General features: G+C 45.7%; 1 protein-coding gene across 2 annotated transcripts in view; it reads left to right on the top strand.

Moving 5' to 3' along the window:
* The window catches only part of LOC121453131 (E3 ubiquitin-protein ligase SH3RF2-like), a 112,177-nt gene that overhangs the window by 72,096 nt on the left and 19,864 nt on the right, over positions 1-20,217 (top strand). For both annotated transcript variants that reach the window (XM_041659640.1, XM_041659639.1), the window contains 2 exons: positions 15,601-15,692; positions 17,083-17,253. In XM_041659640.1, the coding sequence (XP_041515574.1) occupies positions 15,601-15,692; positions 17,083-17,253 (263 nt within the window). The remainder of the gene's footprint in view (positions 1-15,600; positions 15,693-17,082; positions 17,254-20,217) is intronic.

The following is a 20,217-nucleotide window of genomic DNA, read 5'->3' as shown; positions in this document are numbered from 1 at the left end:
TTGTTCCTGAGCATTCTCTATCTCAAAAACAGGATTCATTTCTCACCAATGCCTGGCATGTTTGCCATAACTGAACCGCTAACCCTTTTTCCACTAGCTGCTGCCAGCTTTGCCCTAGCTGTCTGTGCCAATCTTCTTGTTTACACCCTTATCGTTGCCCTCGGGCTGGCCCAAGTGGCCCAGGTTCCTTGGCTATGTGCTCACTCCTTTACCCTCTCCAAGGTCTAGTTTCCACACTTGGGCCAAGACCAGGAGAAGGAGGCCTGAGCTTGTACAATCTGGAGAAAGAAATGGCTTCAAGGTTGATGTGGGGATGAATGATGACCTTTATTTTCCAAATATGGGTTCGCATACTAGAATTGTGTTGCCGTGTTCAGAAGCAAAAAAGGAACATAAATCAAAGTATACAGACTGTGGGATCATACAGTGAGAAAGGGCTCCCATCTCTTGAACTGCTGGGTTCAGCATACTGAAAGAAAGCATTGGAGCAATGATTCTCAACCTTCCCGGTGCTGACCTTTTCATACAGTTCCTCATGCTGTGGTGACCCCCCCCCCCAACCATAAAATTATTTTTGTTTTTACTTCATAACTGTAATTTTGCTATGGTTATGAACTGTAACGTAAATATTTTTTGAGGCTAGAGGTTTACCAAATGGGGCCGTGACCCACAGGTTGAGAACCACTGCCCTAGCGGCACCTATACATCCATTACTATTGGGTTTGGGTTTGGTTTTCAAGTTCTCCTATTCAGAAAGGTACATAAGAACTAAAAGTAGAGGATTTGACTCAATCAGAGTTTCTTGCCACGGTTTTGTCATCTAACAACTAGAGGACATGATGTGCCCCTGTGTTCTCATTTGCAGAACAGGCTGTCTTTCCATGAAGGGTCTCTGCAAGGGTCTGCAGTAGTTCAACAAGCTATAGCCATTGTTCTTACCTAAAGCAGAGTTTTAGAATGCCATGACGTTGAGACTCAAGAGATCCCTAACATGTTCCCGCCAGTAAAGAAGGGGGAGGGGGCCTTAATCTTGTTTTACACGTAGGAAAACTGGCATGAAGTAGTCCTTCCTTGACAAACTCAGGCCTCCCTACTCTTCAAATAGACACCAAATTGCTATTTAAAACAGAATTTGGGTCCTTTGGTGTACTATGTGGTGCCTGGCCCTTGAGCTGCGTGGTCCCAGGTGGCAGGGGTGATCATCTGCACAAGAACCATGATGGATGTGACACCAATCAGGCCTAAGAGGATGGAATCCACTTCAGTATGTGGCTCTCCAGGCGTGCATCCTGTCCAGGTCTGTGCCTACATCTGCTAAGGTGGCTTGGATGTTGACCTGACAGAGAATGACGTGGCTCAACTACCTAACAGCACATTCTGAGATGGACATGGAGGGAGGAGCTGTTCCTGTCATGCAGTTTAGGATGGCCTCCTATGTAGTTACGGAGTTGGGATCCCTCCTCTCTGCTGATCACACACACCTACACAAAGACTTTCACATCTGGTTGTTCCAGCTACTGCAGTGCACACAGGTGAGGGTCAGAAAGGATTCTTACCCTGAGACAAAGAGCAGTGAAAACCTTGGGGCTTTGGAGTCTGTAGACTGAGGTTTCTGTCTGGCCCAATCCTGCAGACTTTCAGTCCCAAAGAAACATACAGAGGCTTACATTATTTATAAACTGGTTGGCCTATTAGCTCAGGCTTCTTATTAATTCTTATATCTTACAACTTAACCCATAATTCTTGTCTGTGTTAGCCATGTGGCTTGGTACATTTTGTCAGCGAGGCATTTTCATCTTGCTTCCTCTGTGTCTGGGTGACAACTGCAGACTGAGCTTTCCTCTTCCTAGAATTCTCCTGTTCTCATCGCCCTGCCTCTACTTCCTGCCGGGTCACTCTGCCTATACTTCCTGCCTGGCTCCTGGCCAATCAAGCAAGTACAAGAAACAAATCTTTATAGGGTAAAATCATTGTCCCACAGCACCCCCCCCCTTTTTTTAGAACAAAAACTCTGAATCAAATCTCGCTTGTTTAGTTTTCTTCCTGACCATTACCAATACAACTTGTAACCAGCACTTTAAACAAAGAAAAACATCCATAATCCATTTTTGGGGGAATGCAGGCATAGTTTTCCAGGTTACTTCCTGCTGATTGGGGGTGCTGATAATCTTACAGGGACCTAAAGAAAACTTTGAATTATGGTCAAATCCTGAATGGAATATTCTGTGAGGTTTGATCATCTCAGCCAACAGTCGTGAAACTGTTCTGGATGCAGAACTCAAAGAAAACTCCAACAGAGGTTCTCTGAATGTTGGATCATCTGGACCATCTGCGCCATTGGAGATTCTTCAGGGGTCTTCCTTGATCAAACCTGATTTTTCTTAGTCCAGAATGGATTCACAGCCTCTCATTTTCTGTGGAAACAAAAGCAAAACCTCTTCTCCAAAGTAACATACCTTTTGACTTAAATTTTGAAGTCAATGCATTTTCAAAATATGTATGTTGGATTAATCCAGCAGCATTTATAATCAAATATCTTTTATCAGCTTTTGCTCCTTCCTCAGCAATCAAACAATTTAAAGACAACACAATAACATATAGTTTCCAGACTCTCTGTGTATTTTTCATCTTTACGTGACTTTATTTTAAACTCTATTTCTTAACCCATAATTCTTGTCTGTGTTAGCTGTGTGGCTTAGCACCTTGCTTCCTCTGTGTCTGGATGATGACTGCAGACTGAGCTTTTCTCTTCCCAGAATTCTCCTGTTCTCAACACTTCCTGCCTGGTCACCCTGCCTATACTTCTTGCCTGGCTACTGGCCAATCAGAATTTTATTAAACAAGTACAAAAAAAAAACAAATCTTTGTAGGTAAAACCATTGTCCCACAGCAGGGGTCACTGAGACCTGAGAAGGGATTCAGTGTTTCTTCCTGAACTTTTTCCTCATTTTTCCATGTACAAGAGACAAGGAGTGGATTTAGAAATAGAAACAGATCCAATTAATGTCCCCTCTGGTAGCATTAGTAGATCAAACCAGGAAGCTAGAAGCGTCCTCCCTCCCAACCCTTTCCCAGCCCTGGCCCCAGGGCTGATCTGTACAGACCAGCCTTGCTAGGAGTGAGAGTCCTGGGCTGTCCTCATTCAGAGGAACGACCTGCTGGAGTTGGAACGTGAGGGCTTCCAGAAGCCCCTTTGCTTCCTTCACAGGCAGTGATCATTCCAAAAGCACAGGGATCTGATTTGGTATTCTATCCATATGTGCCCTGGAACCATTCCTCTAGCTAAGCTCAGACTTCAGCTGTAATTCCACATAAACCCATGCAAGGAAAACCAAAAATACACAAAGGAGAAAGGACTTTGGGGAAAGGAGATGAAGGCTGTGGTAGGGCCAGCTCCCTGTCCATCATTCTACACACACACACACACATACACACACACACATACACACACACACACACACACACACACACCTTTGTCTGTGAGTCCTATCCTCAACTGGCAAGTGTCTTAAACCAAAAAGGAGCCCTGTTTTCCCTTACAGCCTGTCAGTGGGTCAGTCTGTAGAGAATTGTTAGGTACCCACTATGTACTGAACACTTGAGCCACACATGATGACACAGCAAACAAGGCGCTTGATCACTGCCTTTAGGGAAGCTCCAAGCTAGGAAGGTAGACGCATATTTAGTATTAAATATTGGTCTCATGGTTATAAGTCTGCAGAATGCTGTAAGGTTTGAGGGTGAGGCATGGATAACACCTGAGATGAAGGGTCAAACTGGTCTGGAAGGCAAGAAGGCTGCCTAGAGGAAACAGTGTTCAGGTGAATACCTAGAGGGTATAGCAATTAAAACGCAAAGGTCCTGCTGCAGCTTTCCCTGCCCAGCTTCCAGTCTCCGAGCAGTGCAAGGCCCCTAGTACATAGCAACTGCTGTTCGCTTCCACCGCCAGCCCTGCCCTGCTCCCCAGGGTCCTCTAGAGAAAGCCTCTCTGGTTTCTGGTGACTAAAGCGGGTTTGGTAATTAACCCTGCTTGCTTCCTTGATTCAGCACTTCTCCAACGAGTGGTTAAACTTTACATCATCCTTTGCCCAATTAATCCTGGCCGCTGAAGAGACCTAGCCCTGTCTGGGTGGAAGAGGGAGTGGCCCCGCCTGAACCTCAGCAGTTTTACAGAGATTCATGAACTCTGAGGCTGAGTGCAGAGCTCACTGACATACAAAGGGACCTCAGACTCACACACCTTGCCTCCGTGGAACTGGTCACCCTCTTGTGGCAATAAAAAAAAAAATGTCTCCAGACACTATCAGACATCCCCTGAAGTCAAGACTCACCCCCAGCCATCAGTCACTGACGTGCAAAGTATAGACCAGACACGTGACTAATATGAAATAATTAGCAGCTAAGGAGAAGCCTGTGTGGAGACAAGTGCCCTATCTGAACACTCCAGCAAGCCATGCTTCTCAAACACACACTGAGAGACCGTGGAGGCTTTGGAGAAACCTGGAAGTTTACAATGGTTGCACAAATAGGTTTGTCAGTGTCCTATCCCTGGGCATGTGAAAGCAGACTACCCTAGGCCTGAAAGAAGCTGGAAGAATCTAAAGACTGAATCACCAGTATAGGTCCACTTTCCGCTTCAGCTCAACCCAGAGGAAAAGGAACTCATGTTGTGACAGAGTCACTGCTATGATCCTAAACGCCACCTGCTCCTCAAGGTGTTGCTAACAGGCAGTATGGCTTCCATTTTAAATAATAGTTCAAAATCATTCAGTAGGTACCCTTCCAACATTGGATCAGAATCCAGGGTTGGCTCTCTTCCAAGTCTTTCCCTACACAAGCAGCAGAAGTGGGAATCTCGACTGTCCACAGAAATGGTTTAAGAATGATTATTGGAGCCGGGCAGTGGTGGCGCACGCCTTTAATCCCAGCACTCGGGAGGCAGAGGCAGGCGGATCTTTGTGAGTTCGAGACCAGCCTGGTCTACAAGAGCTAGTTCCAGGACAGGCTCCAAAACCACAGAGAAACCCTGTCTCAAAAAAAAAAAAAAAAAGAAAGAAAGAATAATTATTGGGAAGTAGACAGGCATGGAGAGAAGAAATAATGGGGTTGATTAGTAATGTCTGTCATGGCCCAGGCATATGAAAAGAGGCACATATGCCATTGGACATGTGTATAATCTAAGATTCTGTAATTCTACAATCACTTTTTGTCATTTTTGGGTAGCTGTATGGAGTTAAGGGTCCACCCAAGTTTGTTTAACAAACAAGCCACTCTATGCAGGCCTTGTTCAAATGTGAAGTTCCTATGGGGAGTGAGACAAAGAAGGGGCATGACTTTTATTGTTTCCATAGAAAAGCAAAACCTGTTCTCCATCACAGCCCTGGGAACAACTTAATTTTACTTTTGGTACGTGACAATATCTAAGAAAACAATAGAGAAAATTCCAATAAAATGGGGCATTTTTGTTCATTTTTTTTAGAAATTGCTCATTGTATTTCAGAGTCCAAGTATAAGAAAGAAAATAACCAACTCCTTTTCCCTCTCTTCTCACCTCAAACAAGCAATCCACTAGTGGAAAACTGGACAGCCTTGGTGCATAACAAATCCTGCCTTCACAGCAAAGAACGCTGCAAATACCAGTGCATCTGTTTCTGAGACATCCTTCCCAGGCTGACCACTAGTTAGAGCACTGAGCGCAGAAAGGCCAGGGACAGAAAGGAGACCAAGACTTTACCCCTGGCCTGGCTCAGATGGAGTATCTCCCTGTGTTCCCGCTGCTTTCCTCGCAACCTTTGGCTGTCCCGAAGTCAGACTAGCAAAGAATGCCGGCAGTCATTAAGCTCTTGTTCATAAACATGGTGGGCCTGCCTGCCATGTGCCAATAATTTATTTATCTGGGTACAAGTAAGTAACCAAGGCCTGGTTACATGCCAAGCTTGGATGCGCAGTTAGGAAGCAGTCCCTAGACAGATGTAAGCAGCTGTGCACTGGATCACAGAGAGTATGCTAGTTTAATTGCTCACCTGCCTTGGCTCAAGTGGCGGAACACAACTGGGAACTGCCTGGCCCGCATTCCTGAGCCTGGTATTAGCCACTTACAGGCACCAGCCTAAAGAAAGCCATCTCCAGGGAAGGACAGCATGCCCACTGTTGCACCTGGAAAGCACCTTCTGCTCATTTGTTTCTTTGACCTAAAACAATACTGACAAACCGCAGCCTGTGGGCCAAGAGCTGCCTGCTCCCTGATCTGGAACTGGGACAGGGAGGGAGGGGGATCAGAGGAGTAGTCCTCAATGGCGGGTGAGAATTATCTTTCGTTTTCAGTGTGCAAAAGTAAAGTTTATTGTCTACAAATAGGCTTGCTCTCTGAATATTATCCATGATTGATTTCAAACCACAATATAGAGCTGGGACTGAAACCCAAAGAAAGCCGAAAATACTCTGATAAGTTTACAGGGAAAAGGTTGCACGACCCTGAACCTTGCTTGACCTTTCTTCTTTTGTAAGACTTTGTGAGCATGCGTGTCTGGTCACTTTGAGCCCTGTAAGGAGGAAGGAATGCCGAATGCACAGCCTGACTACACATGCCAGGGACCTCTCTTACTTCCTACCTTGTCTGGGAGTTTGCCTTAGCGTTTAACTCCACAAGGCCAGGGTAGCTGGTGCCCTCCATCAATCCAAGGTTAAGTCCAACCAAGTCTGGTAGGACAAGAAGTTTGGTAAATGTTAGTTGAATACACAAACAGGCAAATGAATGAAACCTCTTGAATGTATCTGCGCCTGTGTGTGGACCACTGAACATCTGCAAGGGACAGAATGAATGGACCCTTCAGTGATGGAGGGGTTCAATAAGAGAAAGATATAATAGGTGTCTGAGTGAGAAAATTCATGTTAGGATGAGGAATTGAATAATGAATATGTAAATGGAGGGTAGGAGTCTCTAAGGTGGATGAGTGACAAGTGAATGTAGGTCTTGTGGGCTACATGCAGGCGACAAAGGGTGTTGGTGCCACATTCAAGCGATTTCATCATTTTGCCTTCCTGGCTCATACCTTGCCAGCAATTTTGAGCTTAATAGAAACCCTCCTTTGAGAACAGTGTGTCCATGCTTTAATATTCGGGCTCTGTCCCTAGAAGGGCAAAGTCACCTTCCACCCTGGGCCTCAGGCCAGGTCACCACACCCCCTAGAGTATAATCTCCCATATATTGGAAGAATATGTCCCAACCCCAGTTCTTTCCATGTACATAACGTGAATAGTATAAACCCCAAAAGGTAAGGGACTCCACAAAAGCACACATTCCAGGTAGGGGGGTTGGAGGATGTGTTAGTTGTAAGTGAAGTTCATTGTAGCCGGATAATAAAGCAGAGTCAAACCGGAAAAGCCATCAGAAACATTCTTCATTTGATCTCCATCTCCAGTCCCTTTAAATTTAATTAGCCTCCGTCTCTCCCACTTACACTTGTTGTGTTGCTTGAGCTTTTTCGCATGCAGGCACCATGAAGGCAGAGGCTTGCACAGGGAACACCCCTGATGATTTGTTAGGAGTAAGTGGCACTGCCTGGAAAGCTAATCCAGCATCTGTTCCCACCAGCTCCCAGGACATGGTCCCTCACCCTGTGGTAGACCTGGCCTGACTTATGTTAAACTTCACCAATGACCCTCAGCATGCCACTTGCCCTCTCCGATGCTCTGGATTAAAGTGTCTTTAAGGTCTATTCTGGCTCTCACATGCTGGAATTCTAAAGCCAAGGGCTGTAGCCAGAGATAGAACAGCGGTTAAGACTATTTCCAGCAGAGGACCTGAGCTCAGTTCCAGTACCCACCTTGGCTCACAACCATCTGTCACGGCAGCTCCAGGGCCTCTAACCTCCTCTTCTGGCCTCCATGAGCACCTGCTCACACACAAGCATACATATACATAATAAAATCTTTTAAAATAATAATAAAGACAAAGGCTTTTAATTTTTCAAGATTCTTGTAATTAATAAAAGCCAGAAGCCCTTGCCACAACTCTTAACATTAATATTTGGTTATTAGACAGGGGATGACCATTTAACCTGGTCGTTGACCAGGAGCCAAGTGGCACTAGATATGGTGGCATCTGCTTTGACCGCTGAGCACGTGTGTGAACCAACACAAATGCTGGGACTGCTCTCCCTCAGGCTCTGCTCTGTTGCCTCTGCCTTGTGAAATCCATCAAATGCACTCAGAAAACCTGCAGGAAAGAGACGGCTGGGAACTTTCTCAGTTGCTTTTGCAGGACTCTCGGAAACTGGGCAAACCCGCCCTGGCTCAGCCCAGCCAATAAGGAACAGAGAACTTGGGAGGCTGTTGCCTGTAGCTCCAGTCTGCATGCTGCCTGTCCTCTGAGAACTCTCCAGCCCCATCACGGGCACGCTGGATCCTACCTCCAAACTGCAAGTGCTGCCTTAGACTTCGTAGGTGGGATGAAGACAGCAGACTCTGTACCAGATGGCTCGGGTTTGGGTCCTACCTCTGCTGACTACCTGGCCCTGTGGTCCTGGACAAAGCATTATAACATATGTTCACCTTAGCAATCTTGTCAGCAAAAAGAGAATGAGAAAGAAATAATAGCACTTAATTTGGAACACTAGAAGAGCAAATACAAGTAGATCTTTAGGGCTCCCAGGTCAACCAGCTTAGGCTATTGGGCCAGCCAGCTTCAAACCAATGAGAGACCCTGTCTAAAGGAGAGGCGGGGTATAGTTTCTGAGGCACAACATCCAAGTTTGACCTCAGGCCTGCACATGAACATTTATGCAGACCCACAAACATGCACCCCACAAATGCATATGCATGTGCACACACAAAAATAGCACTTGTTGTTTTTTTTTTAACTTGCTATAAGGATTTAATGAGAAAATTAAGTGCTTAGGAATGTGTGGCCTCTACTGAATAGTCTGTGAACACGAGGTCTTGTGATGGTTGCATTCTCAGAGGTTTATTTTGGTCACTCTCATTTTATCTCGATGAGATTACACAGCCCTTAAAACAAGGGAACTGTGCCTTGCTTTTCAAACCCTTTCCATTCACAGATGGCCTCACCTAGAACACAGACATTCAGAAGGGATCAGACATGCCCTAATGAGGCTCTGTATTAGCAAATGCCTGTCTATCTGAATCCTTGACCAGGTCCACCATTGAGGGAAATAATACCTGTGTCTGTGGGAAATCATCCAATGGGAAAAGAGACTGAGGTCGGGAATATCAAGGGGAAAAAAATAAAAACAAAAAACAACACTACCCAACTACCAATGCGCCTCAATTTTCCTGTGTTACCGGCTCCTTAATGCCAATGGAAGAAAGAACTGGGTAAGAAGACCCTTCTCCTCACTGGCCTACTCATCATCTGTGCCAATAGTTTAGATGCCAGTCTTCTTGGAAGAACTTAGTGAACATTTGTAGGGTGCTCGGGTGTGTTCTGAAAGCTGGGCTACAAGCAGGACATTTGAAAAGAGTCTGAAGTGTTTCGGGCTCTCTTTATCCCTATCGGATACAGGAGGATTCTGGAAGGTGAGAGGTAGCCATTGTCCAAACACCCTGGGCTCTGTGTTTGTGTAACTGACTCAGTGACACTAAAGTTCAGCCGAAGTCTAGCTGCAAGGCAATTGAAGGTCTTCAGTTGCCACAGGCTGGACTATCTAGGGGCCTGGCCAGCGGACTAATCAAGAAGTAGTAAAGGCTGAATATTTGTTATTATATGATTATATTATTATCTATATGGAAAACTCAAAAGAATGCAGAATAATGCATTGAGAACAGGTATGCCGTTATCAAGGTTACTAGTTGACTAGTCTTAGATTAGTATTTATAAACACACTTCTATATACCAAAAAAAGGAAGGTAATTTTCTTTTGGTGTTTGTTTATTTTCTTGCTTGCTTCAGTGTCTCTCCCTAGCTAGGGCTGATTTGGAACTCACTGTGTAATCTAGGTGCCCTCAAACTCATGGCAATCCTCCTGACTCAGCCTTCCAAGTACTGGGTGTAAAGTTACAGACTTTAAAGTGTAAATTTATTTTTCTGAGACAGGGCCTCTTGTAGCCCAGGCAGGCCTTGAACTTGGCTTGTTGAAGAACAGTGACCTTGAACTTCTGACCCTCCTACCTCGGCTTTCCCAGAGCAGGGATGACAGGCAGGCACTATGATGTCAAGTTTTCTGCAGTGATTAGGATCAAAAAAGACAAAATAAATGATGAATTGTGTCGTGCTTTTAGCCAGGAACATGCAATATTTCTTCTTCAACGGCGTCTTGTCCAGGTGTGGTGGTCCACAGTGGCCCTCAGGAGGCTGAAGCAGGCAATCAGCAAGATCAAATGGCAAGTTCCCGGCCATCCAGGGCTACAGAGAAGTGCTTCGTGTCACACAATTAAATAAAAGGGACAGGAGGAGGAAGGGAGGGAGGGGGAAAAGGGAGGCTTAATGAACAGTAGAGAGAAAAACAGGAGACAGCAAGAGAATAGGAGGGGAACTGAGGACAGGTCGGAGTTGACCTTTAATCATGATCATCCTATCTCAGCTTCCTGAGTGCTGGGATTGTAGGAATAAGGAATCACACCCTTATTTCAATATCTTAAATTTGTTATTCCCCCACAAATTCACTCCCCTAGAGTTCCTTTTCATGACACTCAAACAGTAACTCTTTTTTTTTTAATTGATTTTTATTGAGTTCTACAAACAGTAAATCTTAAGGTTCAGAGGGAGCAAGGAAAAGCCAGGGACAAAGAGATTGCTAAGGAGAAGGGGCGGGGTTTGCTTAGGGCGGGATTTGAGGTCTGAGGATCAGATGTCCCTTCTTACTTTAAAACTAAGTCTGAGCCATGCTAATACTTAGCTGCAGCTTCTTTTAAGCCAGTGGAACATACTAGAAAACTTGGAAACAGACCATGTGGAGATGTGATTTATGGCAAACAGCTCCGCAGGTCAGAAGGGAAGAATGAACTCCAAAGCTGAGTTAATTGGGTGTCCATGTGGGGTAAGGATGAAACTGGATTGATTCCTCTCTCACCAAAAATCAATTCCATGTGGACTAAAGAACTTATATATGAAAGGTAAAACTTTCAGAAGGCAACATAGAAATGTACCTCACGACCCCGAGATTAAAGGGCATCGTAGCCAAGATTTTTCAAGTGAGAATTGTATAGGAAAGCATTATATAATTACGTTTGTTCATCAAAAAAAAACCCCACAGAATAAAAAAAATACAAGCTACAAGGGATTTATATTCAAAAATAATAGAGTCCACAACTTAATGAGAAAATAAATAACCCGAGGGCTTTGGAAAGACAAAGGATATGAACAGACATTTCATGTAATAATAACCATCGGTAACCATTTGAAAACAGGGGAAATGAATAAACTCAAATTTATTGGCATTTCAGAGACATGAATGAAAAACCACAATGAGTTAGCATCTCACACCAACACATGAGCAGATATTAAAGAGCTGAGTGTTACCTCATGCTGGCAAGACTCTAAAATAACAGGAATTGTCATTAGTTGCTGGCAGACGTGTAAATTGTTACAGCCACTCTGGGAAACAATTTGTTATTACCTAATAAAACTGAACAGGCTCCTGCCCTACGGCCCATCAATTCCATTCCTAGGTGTATATGCTGGAGAAACTTGTACATGGGCACAGGGGACATGTACAGGAATGTTCATAGCAACACTGTTCATAACAGCCCAGGACTAAAAGCCGCCCAAATGACGTATAAACGATAGACTAGTCCCGTGGTGGTATATTCCTGCCATGAAATACGAGACAGGAGCCACAAATACACAGCAAACCCCCGTGTCGCAGGTTGTACTTATTGCATGTTCTTTTATATGATGTTCACAGCAGACAAAACAGAGAAGCATGTGCAAAAAATGTGTGCCAGGAAGAAACGACACTGAAAAGGCCCGGAATGATTACATGATTGGCACACACTTTAGCACTTTGGTTACCTCTAGAGCAGTGGTCCTCAACCTTCCTAATACTGCGACCCTTGAATACAGTTCTTCATGTTGTGACCACCAATTATAAATTACTTCATTGCTACTTTGTAGCTTTTTTATTTTGCTACTGTGAGTTGTGATGTAAATGTATGACATGCAGGCTCTCTGACATGGGACCCCAAAGGGTCACAACCCACAGGTTGAGGACTGCTGCTCCAGAGGGAGGGGAGCCATGTGGTTACTGAGAAAGATGCAGAGAGCTGCTAAGTACAATATCCAGTTTCCATCTGTATTCTGAGTTGGGTGGTATGGATACACTCATCATCTACACTATTATGTAAGTGATGCATAAAATCATATATACTTGCTGTGCACGTGATGTGCTTATGACTTATATTTTTTTTATATAAAATGGAAGTAACAGGGAAGAGGTGAGAAGCAAATGACAAAAACAGCATGGCCAAGGAGATGGCACGGAGGACAAGCAGGAGCAGAGGAAGGTTGGTGGCCTGAACAAGGATGGCCCCCATATGTCTGACGCAGATATTGAATGGTTAGGGAGTGGCATTAGAAGGTGCAGCCTTGCTCAAGTATGTCTGACCTTGTTGGAGGAAATGTGTCACTGGGGGACAGCTTTGGGGTTTCGTGATGCCCAAGCCAGACCCAGTGGTTTTCTCTTCCCTTCTGCCCTCGGATCCAGACAAAGAACTCTCTTACCTCTCCAGGTCCATGTCTTCCTGCTGTCATGCCTCCCACAATAATAATAATGAACTAAACCTCTGAACCTGTAAGCCATCCCCAGTTAAATGCTTTCCTTTCTAAGAGTTGATATGGTCATGAAGTCTTTTCATAGCAATAAAACCCAAACTAAGGCAGAAGTTGATGCCAGGATTGTGGGGTATTGCTGTGACAAACTTGAAAATGTTTTAGGGAAGACTGTAAGGACTTTGGAACTTTGGGCTAGAAGAGCCGTTCAGTACTGAGAGTTCAGTGAACTGTTTTGTCAGAGGTTTGAAGACAAGAAATGTCGAGAGCCATGCAGACACTGAGATTCTGCCAGGCATTTGTGGTAGAATATGTGGTTCCAGTCAGGTGGGGCTGAAGAATCAACGGCAATTAACTAGAGACCAGAACCACTAAGTCACCTTTGTTTCACTGGTATAATTAATGCTGGTTAGCTGGAGGTGTGAAATTACTGATGATTAAGAAGAGACCAGCATCAGTGAGGTAAAGTCTTCTGGGAAGTGTTTCCTGAGAGTCAGCACACAGAAGCTGTGTTCCAAAGGTGGCCAAGGTTGGACCTCGCGCTGGTAACCTAACTTGGTAATGTAAGAGTCACCCAGGTGGTAATGATTTTGAAGGCAAGGGGTCATGGAGAGCAGCTAAGGTTTGGCGCTGTGAGAGGCCAGGAGAGGCCATCGGTGAAGGGGCAACCTCAGTAGCAGTTAAAGACCCAAGACTGAAGGGGCCATGCAGAGAAGCTGGGGCCTGGTAGCGTGAAGAGAGCCCAGGAGAGGGTATTGGTGAAAGCACAGCCCAGGTCCAGCAGAAGACCCCAGCATTTTAGAGATGCCAGTTCCATGGGACGACCACCGAGAACAGCCGCAGCTGGGGGGAGTGAATCCTGCCCAAGCTTGGAAGACAAGCTGTGTGTGACGCAGGGGACAGAGCTAGAGATGTGACCCAAGCTCTTGAAGGAGCTCAGATGACTGTGAGTAAATCCCACACAGCGGACATTGCTTTGGTCAAACTGTGACTGTGCCCTGGTATTTCATTCTTGTAGTAGGAATTATTTAATTATTTGCTTTTTCTATTTTATGGGATCCCACAGCTGAGAGATTAAATTTTAGGAGATTTTAGGCTGTAAAAGAGGTTTTGAAATTTAAAAAAATAAAAACTTGAAAGTGTTTGAATTTGTAAAGACCATGGGACATTTTAAGTTTGTAAGATGTTTTTATTTGTGATATTGATATTAATGTTAATGTGTCATCTGCGGGAGGAACAAAAAAGGAAAGGTTGCAGCTTAACAGTGCTGTGTTTCCTGTGTGTCTGGTTGCCAAGTAGTCAATTGTGCTGGACAGTTTGATGTCAGCTTGACACAAGCTAAAGTCATTTGAGAGGAGGGAACCTCAGATGCCTCTATAAGATCAGAGCTGTAGGAATGCCTGTAGGGCTTTTCCTTCATTAGTGACTGATGGAGAAGAGCCCAGCCCATCAGTGGATGGTGTCATCCCCTAGATTAGTGGTCCTGCGTTCTATAAGAAAGCAGATTGAGCAAGCCATGGGGAGCAAGCCAGTAAACAACTCCCCTTTATGTTCACTGCATCAGCTTCTGCCGCTAGGTTCCTGTTCTATTTGAGTTCCTGTCCTGCCTTAATAATGAACAGCGATACAGAAGTGTAAGCCAAACAAACCCTCTCCTCCCCAATTTGTGTTTTGGTCATGGTTTTTTGTCATAGCGATAGAAACCCTACCTAAGACAGGCGAGGCTAGAAAGGGAAGCAGAAGAATATTCTAAGATAGCTCAGCCTTTCAAATGTTTGCCACACAACTGAGAAGACAAGTTCAACCCCAAGAAGCCACATGAAAGACCCAGATGTTGTGGTGTGTACTTATAGTCCCAGAGATGGCTCACTGGCTGGCCAGCCTAGCATGATCAGCAAGCCCTGGGTCCCAGTGAGAGTTCCTGTCTCAAAAAAGAAAGAAAGGAGTAGAAGGTGGGGACAAAGGAAGGGCTAATGAGATGGCTCAGCAGGGAAGGTGCTTGCTGCCAAGCTTGATGATAGAAGCTCTGAATTCTATCCCCGGGACCTGTATAGTGGAGACAACTGATATCTAAAAAATTTTCTCTGACTTCCACCTTTGTGCATGCATGCGCACAGGCAGGCACACACACACACACACTTTTCTTTAAGCACATCAGCATATTAGACAAAAGGAAGAATCCTAGGAGAGTAGGCAGAGTTCAGAGGTTTCTATCATTGCTCATCTGGTTTTATCTGGAAGAAACGGAAAGGGTTCACATCATGTTCTGTAAGCTATTGTATCCGCTGCTAGGACGTGTGTGTGTGTGTGTGTGTGTGTGTGTGTGTGTGTGTGTGTGTGTAAGTGTGTGTTTTAATGTTAGCAATAGTTAGTGAGCAGGTCGGCTCATATCCTAAGACATAATTTTAAATTGTGTATGTCCTAGTTAAGTAACTGTTGTCCCTCCCAAAGTGTCTCAGCTTCTGATGGAAAAAATGGGGATTAATATGCTACCTCCGGTGAGGACTAAATTTGTTGATACTTAGAAGGCTCTTAAAAGGGGGGGGGGGGGGGAGCTAAGTGCTGAGTCTCAGTCGGCTGTCCTGTTGTTCTCCACGGGCATGTTTTCACACAGAAACTGGGTGGGATGGGACAGGAGAAGCTCACGGTCCTGTGGCTCTCAGTTGACAGCCTGCCGTACTCTGCTACACTCCTTTGAAAACTTAGCCCTGAACACTACCTAGACCGGCCATAAGACACCTGCTCCCCGTCACTCTACCCAAAGCAACAAACCAGAGAAATGGCTGGGTTGGCGGTGCTGCTCTGTGATTTGTTCACCTGCCTGGCTTGGGGTGTTTACCAGTTCTGCTTGGTTGTCTCTCCTGTCTGTATAGGTCAGCACTTCTCAGCCCGCACCTGCCTCTCCGGGACATTCCACAGCCATGGTCAGCGTGCCCAGCTCCCAGCAACAGCTCTCAACTAACATGTGAGTAAAAAGCTCAGCACCTCGTCCTCTAGCCTCTGGAGCAGAGCTCTCGTCCTTGCAACCCTCTGCCACCTAGTCTCCATGTCCAAACCACAGCATCCAAACGGCTAACGCCGCCTCCTTTTCCACCACCGATGGTGATGAGCGCGGATGAGAAAACTGCAGATTAGAAACTACAGCACTGCTAGGAGATTGGGTACTGAGCAGTCTCTATTGTCTCCCTGCAGGTTTAAAATATTGGCTCAGAAATGAATACTAACTTACTAGAATCAGTAAAAACAGATAGATTCAGCATTGTAGGTAAGAAGAACACTCGCAAATAAGATCCACTTTGATAACGAGTTTATGTGTGTCTCACAGTCCTTAGGATCTCAAAGGAATGCCAGGCTGCATGTCCAAACTGCAGCCTACATGCCACATGAGACCAAACTATGGATATAGCCCAACACGTAACCATAAGCTAACTTAAAACATTATCAGATCTATTTTGCTTTTTTTACTTTCTGTAAACTCACTTATACAGTTATGGGGCATAAATTTTGCAGATGACAACATCATGTCACAATGTCAAAAGCTTGGCCACGCCTGGCTAAAGTGACCCCGAACCCAAGGCAATTATGTTCTTTCTTTAATGCCTTCCATGAGGCAGCGGCTCTCATGTCCTCAGCCTCAGCTTCTCTGTTCCCCGGTGTCCTCACCACCATGACTCATACTCGGCCACCACCTACCTGACTCCTGTGTGAACTTGAGAAGACAGTGTCCTCTTTCTCCTCACTCACATTTTTGCATGATACAAACCCATCCCCCTCCACCTACTGTTGAGCCAGTGGAATCATTATGTGCAGAAATAATAATGACAGTCAGCCCTGCCTCCTCCTTCCCAGCGTACACTTTGCAGTTGGCATCCAGCTGTCTCCCAGGCCACTCCTAGATGTCAAACCAACCCCTACTCTCAGTTCAAAGAGGGTTTCAGAGAGGCTTCTGTGATGACTCCTGTCCCTCTGAGCCTTGCTGTCTTCAGAACGGCAGCAGACAGTAGCGAGAAAGCATTACCGTGGACTGTCAGACACCTCTGCCACTGATCCTGTCTTTCAAGTCTCTTCTCTACTGGAAGTCAGTTCCCCATTGTCCCAGTGCCCATGTTGACCTATCTGATGGCCAGCTGTGCCGTGCCCTATGGAGTGGAGAGACAAAGGCAGGAGACCCACTGGCATTTCAGCCAGGTTGTTCCACTTCTGTCTGCTTTCCATGGTTAAGTTTCCATTTTTAATGGCGTTTGTTGCTAGGTGCTGGCAGGTGCACTCTAGGACTGGCCTCCCCCAGCCCTTCCTCAGCTTTGCGCCCTCCCCAGGCATGCCCAGCCTCCCTTACGAGCTCCTTGTGTTTCCAGGTTTGTAGCCCTGCACACTTATTCAGCCAACGGACCTGAGGAGCTGGACCTGCAGAAGGGAGAAGGCATCAAGGTTTTGGGGAAGTACCAAGATGGCTGGCTAAGGGGTCTCTCCTTAGTCACGGGACGAGCTGGCATCTTTCCAAGTGACTACGTCATCCCCGTTTTCAGGTGAGTCTCCAGGGCCCTTGTGTGGGTTGAATGGATGATAGACTCGGGGCCTTTTCAGAGTAAAAGCCTAGAAATAGCTTTTGCCTTTGCATCTCATTAACTTACACACAATATATTTATAACCACACCCCCCAGAGGTCTCACTGTGTATTTACAGGCTGGCCTGGAACTTAGCCAAGTTGGCCTCAAACCCACAATCCTCCTGCCTCAGACTCCCAGGTGCTAGGACTACAGGTGTGAAGCACAGTGCCCAGCTTTGCCTCATTTAACTCTCCGGCCAAGCAAAGAGCCTGGCATGTGTTATTCTCCAGAAGAAGGCACTGACGCGCAGTGATATGGCTGGCTTAGGACTGCCTCTGAGGCCTTCTGCTGCCGAGTCTCAGACTTCCCACATCGCATTTGACATCAAAACAATACCATTGACCAACTCATTGGAAAATGTGACCAAATGCCTCCCTGGAGCATCTTGGAAGGTTCTCAGGACACTCAAGTATGAGGCAGAATTTCCATGGATTCAGATCCATACTTGTCCAGCCATGCCCTGGATCAAAGACTGGTTACCCTGAGGGAGCCCTTCCTCCCAGTGTCCCAGTGACATTCCTAATCAATGCCACTGACCCTCAGCTTGTCCTGTCTCTCTACACTGTGCCCATCAAGTCCTGCAGACCGCGAGTTTATTGTGATTCCTCCAGCCCCACCTGCCCAGCTCTGAGGCACCCATCAAACCCTGCCTTTGTGACATATCATTGGGTCACAAACTCCAGGCTAGTGACAGAGGCTGTGAGCACACAAGCCCCACTGCCACTTTGGCAGGCCTTCCCTTAGGTGGGGCACTGTGTCTGGAGGAGGGTAGCAACAATGGTGAGAAAAGAACAAACTACGGCGTGGAGGAAACTGATACAGTGGGGAGGTTTAGCCTGTGGGAAGCAAAGGACAAAGGGATCATGAGTGACCGACCGTGTGTGCCAGAAGCTAGACTGAGGTCATGGTGACAACAGAGAAAAGCAGGGAATGCCATTTAGACGGTCTGGGTTCGATAAAAGGCTCCACTCTTAATAGAGTTTCTTCCACATGGCTAGCTGGCGAGGCAGAAGGACCCCTGTCTAGATAAGTATAGGCAAAGATGAGGTCCTCAAGGACCAAAGTTATATAAAAAGGTTTTTTTTGTTTTTCTTGTTTTGGGTTTTTATGTGACAGAAGTTGGGGCTTCATAGCTATTCCTTTCAATGTAAGGCATTTAGAATTTGTTGAAAGAATGGCAAACCAAAGGTGTGTGTAGCTAACGCTTTCATCTCTTCAAACATATTTAATGTTTTTATAGATCCTGTGTGTATGAGTGTTCTGCCTGCATGTACGCATGTGCACTGTGTGCAAGTCTGGTGCCCTCAGAGACCAGAAGAGGGCACCAGATCTCCTGGTACTGGAGTTATAGATGGCTGTGATCTACCATATGGGTGCTGGGAACCAATCTCAGGGCCTCTGAAAGAACAACGAGTGCTTTTAACTGCTGGTCCATCTCTCCAGTTCCTTGATGTTAACTATACATCAGATTTCCTGGACCTGGGGAAATATTTGTAAATAAAACACACATGCATGCACCTATATCTGTGTGTAAGGATTTGACCTTAATGAGGGAAATGGGGAGGTAAGCTAAGCTGATCTTGAAGAGAAGTACATTCTAGGCCACAGAAACAGCAAGTTCAACAGCACTGGGGTAGGAATGGACCTGACATGAAAACCAACTAGACTGGACAAGAGCAAATGATGGGGGAGACCGATAGAAGATGAGATCAGAATGGCAAATGGGGCCAAGTCATCTAGAATTCTTAGATCATAATGAAGGGTTTGGTTTTAGCTTCATAGCAGTTTTGAGCAGAAGAGTACCACAATCTAACCTATGTTTAGCTATAAGCTCTCTGTTTGCTGGTTTGAGAATAGACTGTAGCGAAAAAAGAGTAGAGACAGAAAATCTAGCTAAGAGAATACCGTAAGGATCCTTCAGAGAGGGTAAGTCATCATGCTGTCAGCATATGTGGTGGGAATCTGAGCATGCAGAGTCCACAAATGCGTTAAAACTAGAGGCATCAGAGGTTTTCTAACACTAAATATCAGGTGTGAAGGGGAGAGGATTCAAGGTGAATGTGAGATCCCCCACACACACACAACCCGGTTAACCAAAAGAGAGTGTCTCTTTTATTAGGAGGACAATGATGAAAATACCAGCAGAGGGGTTTGAGCTGTGACGCAAACACTTACTTCCCAGCAGATTAAGTGTGAGGTGTCTGATGGTAACACAAGTAAAGATGCTGGTGGGCCACTAAGTACGCACGGCTAGCTCTGAGAGAGCCCTGGTCTTGAGATGCTATTTAAAGCCATTAATTAGACGAGATTAGATGAGATCATTGCGGTGTGGTGAGATGTCAAGAGACTAATAGGGGAGCCAGAAGCTAAAATCCTCAAGGAATAAGAGGAGAGGCAGATCTAGACAGGAGGCGATTGCGACCACTGTCAGGGGTCGTAGAGTCTGATGAGATAAACCAAAGCGGGAAGGTATTGAAAAGAACTTGGGATGACTGTGAAGGGACAGTAAGGAGAAAGGGGCATGACTATCTTCTGTGGCATCTGACCTAAGGAGTCTAGGACCCATGCCGACTGCCAACGTCTTTGCTTATATGTCAGCCTTAGCCCAGAGTCCTGAATGCATCATCAAAGTATAAGAATGAATGAGAGTAGACAGACATTTACCGTCTCTATGTGAGTATTTTTGAGGAAGTATAAACCGAGGAAAGCCTTCAGTGCCCCGGGGTGATCAGAATGTGTGGTCACCGTGTGCATGTGGGATTCCAGCTTCCCAGTGCTTCTGCTTCTGTTCTCTTCCTTGGTTTTCTCTTAAGCAGACACCCAGTACACCCAGACATGCGGGCCGTGCATATCTGTGCTCACCCCCCTGAAATGGCTGCATGC

Source organism: Microtus oregoni, unplaced genomic scaffold (genome assembly GCF_018167655.1).
Source record: "Microtus oregoni isolate MIOR12 unplaced genomic scaffold, Mior012 000011F_ref0000422, whole genome shotgun sequence".
In the NCBI taxonomy this organism is placed as follows: domain Eukaryota; kingdom Metazoa; phylum Chordata; class Mammalia; order Rodentia; family Cricetidae; genus Microtus; species Microtus oregoni.
The sequence above is the reverse complement of the archived record's forward strand: the minus strand, read 5'-3'. Positions and strand labels throughout refer to the sequence as shown.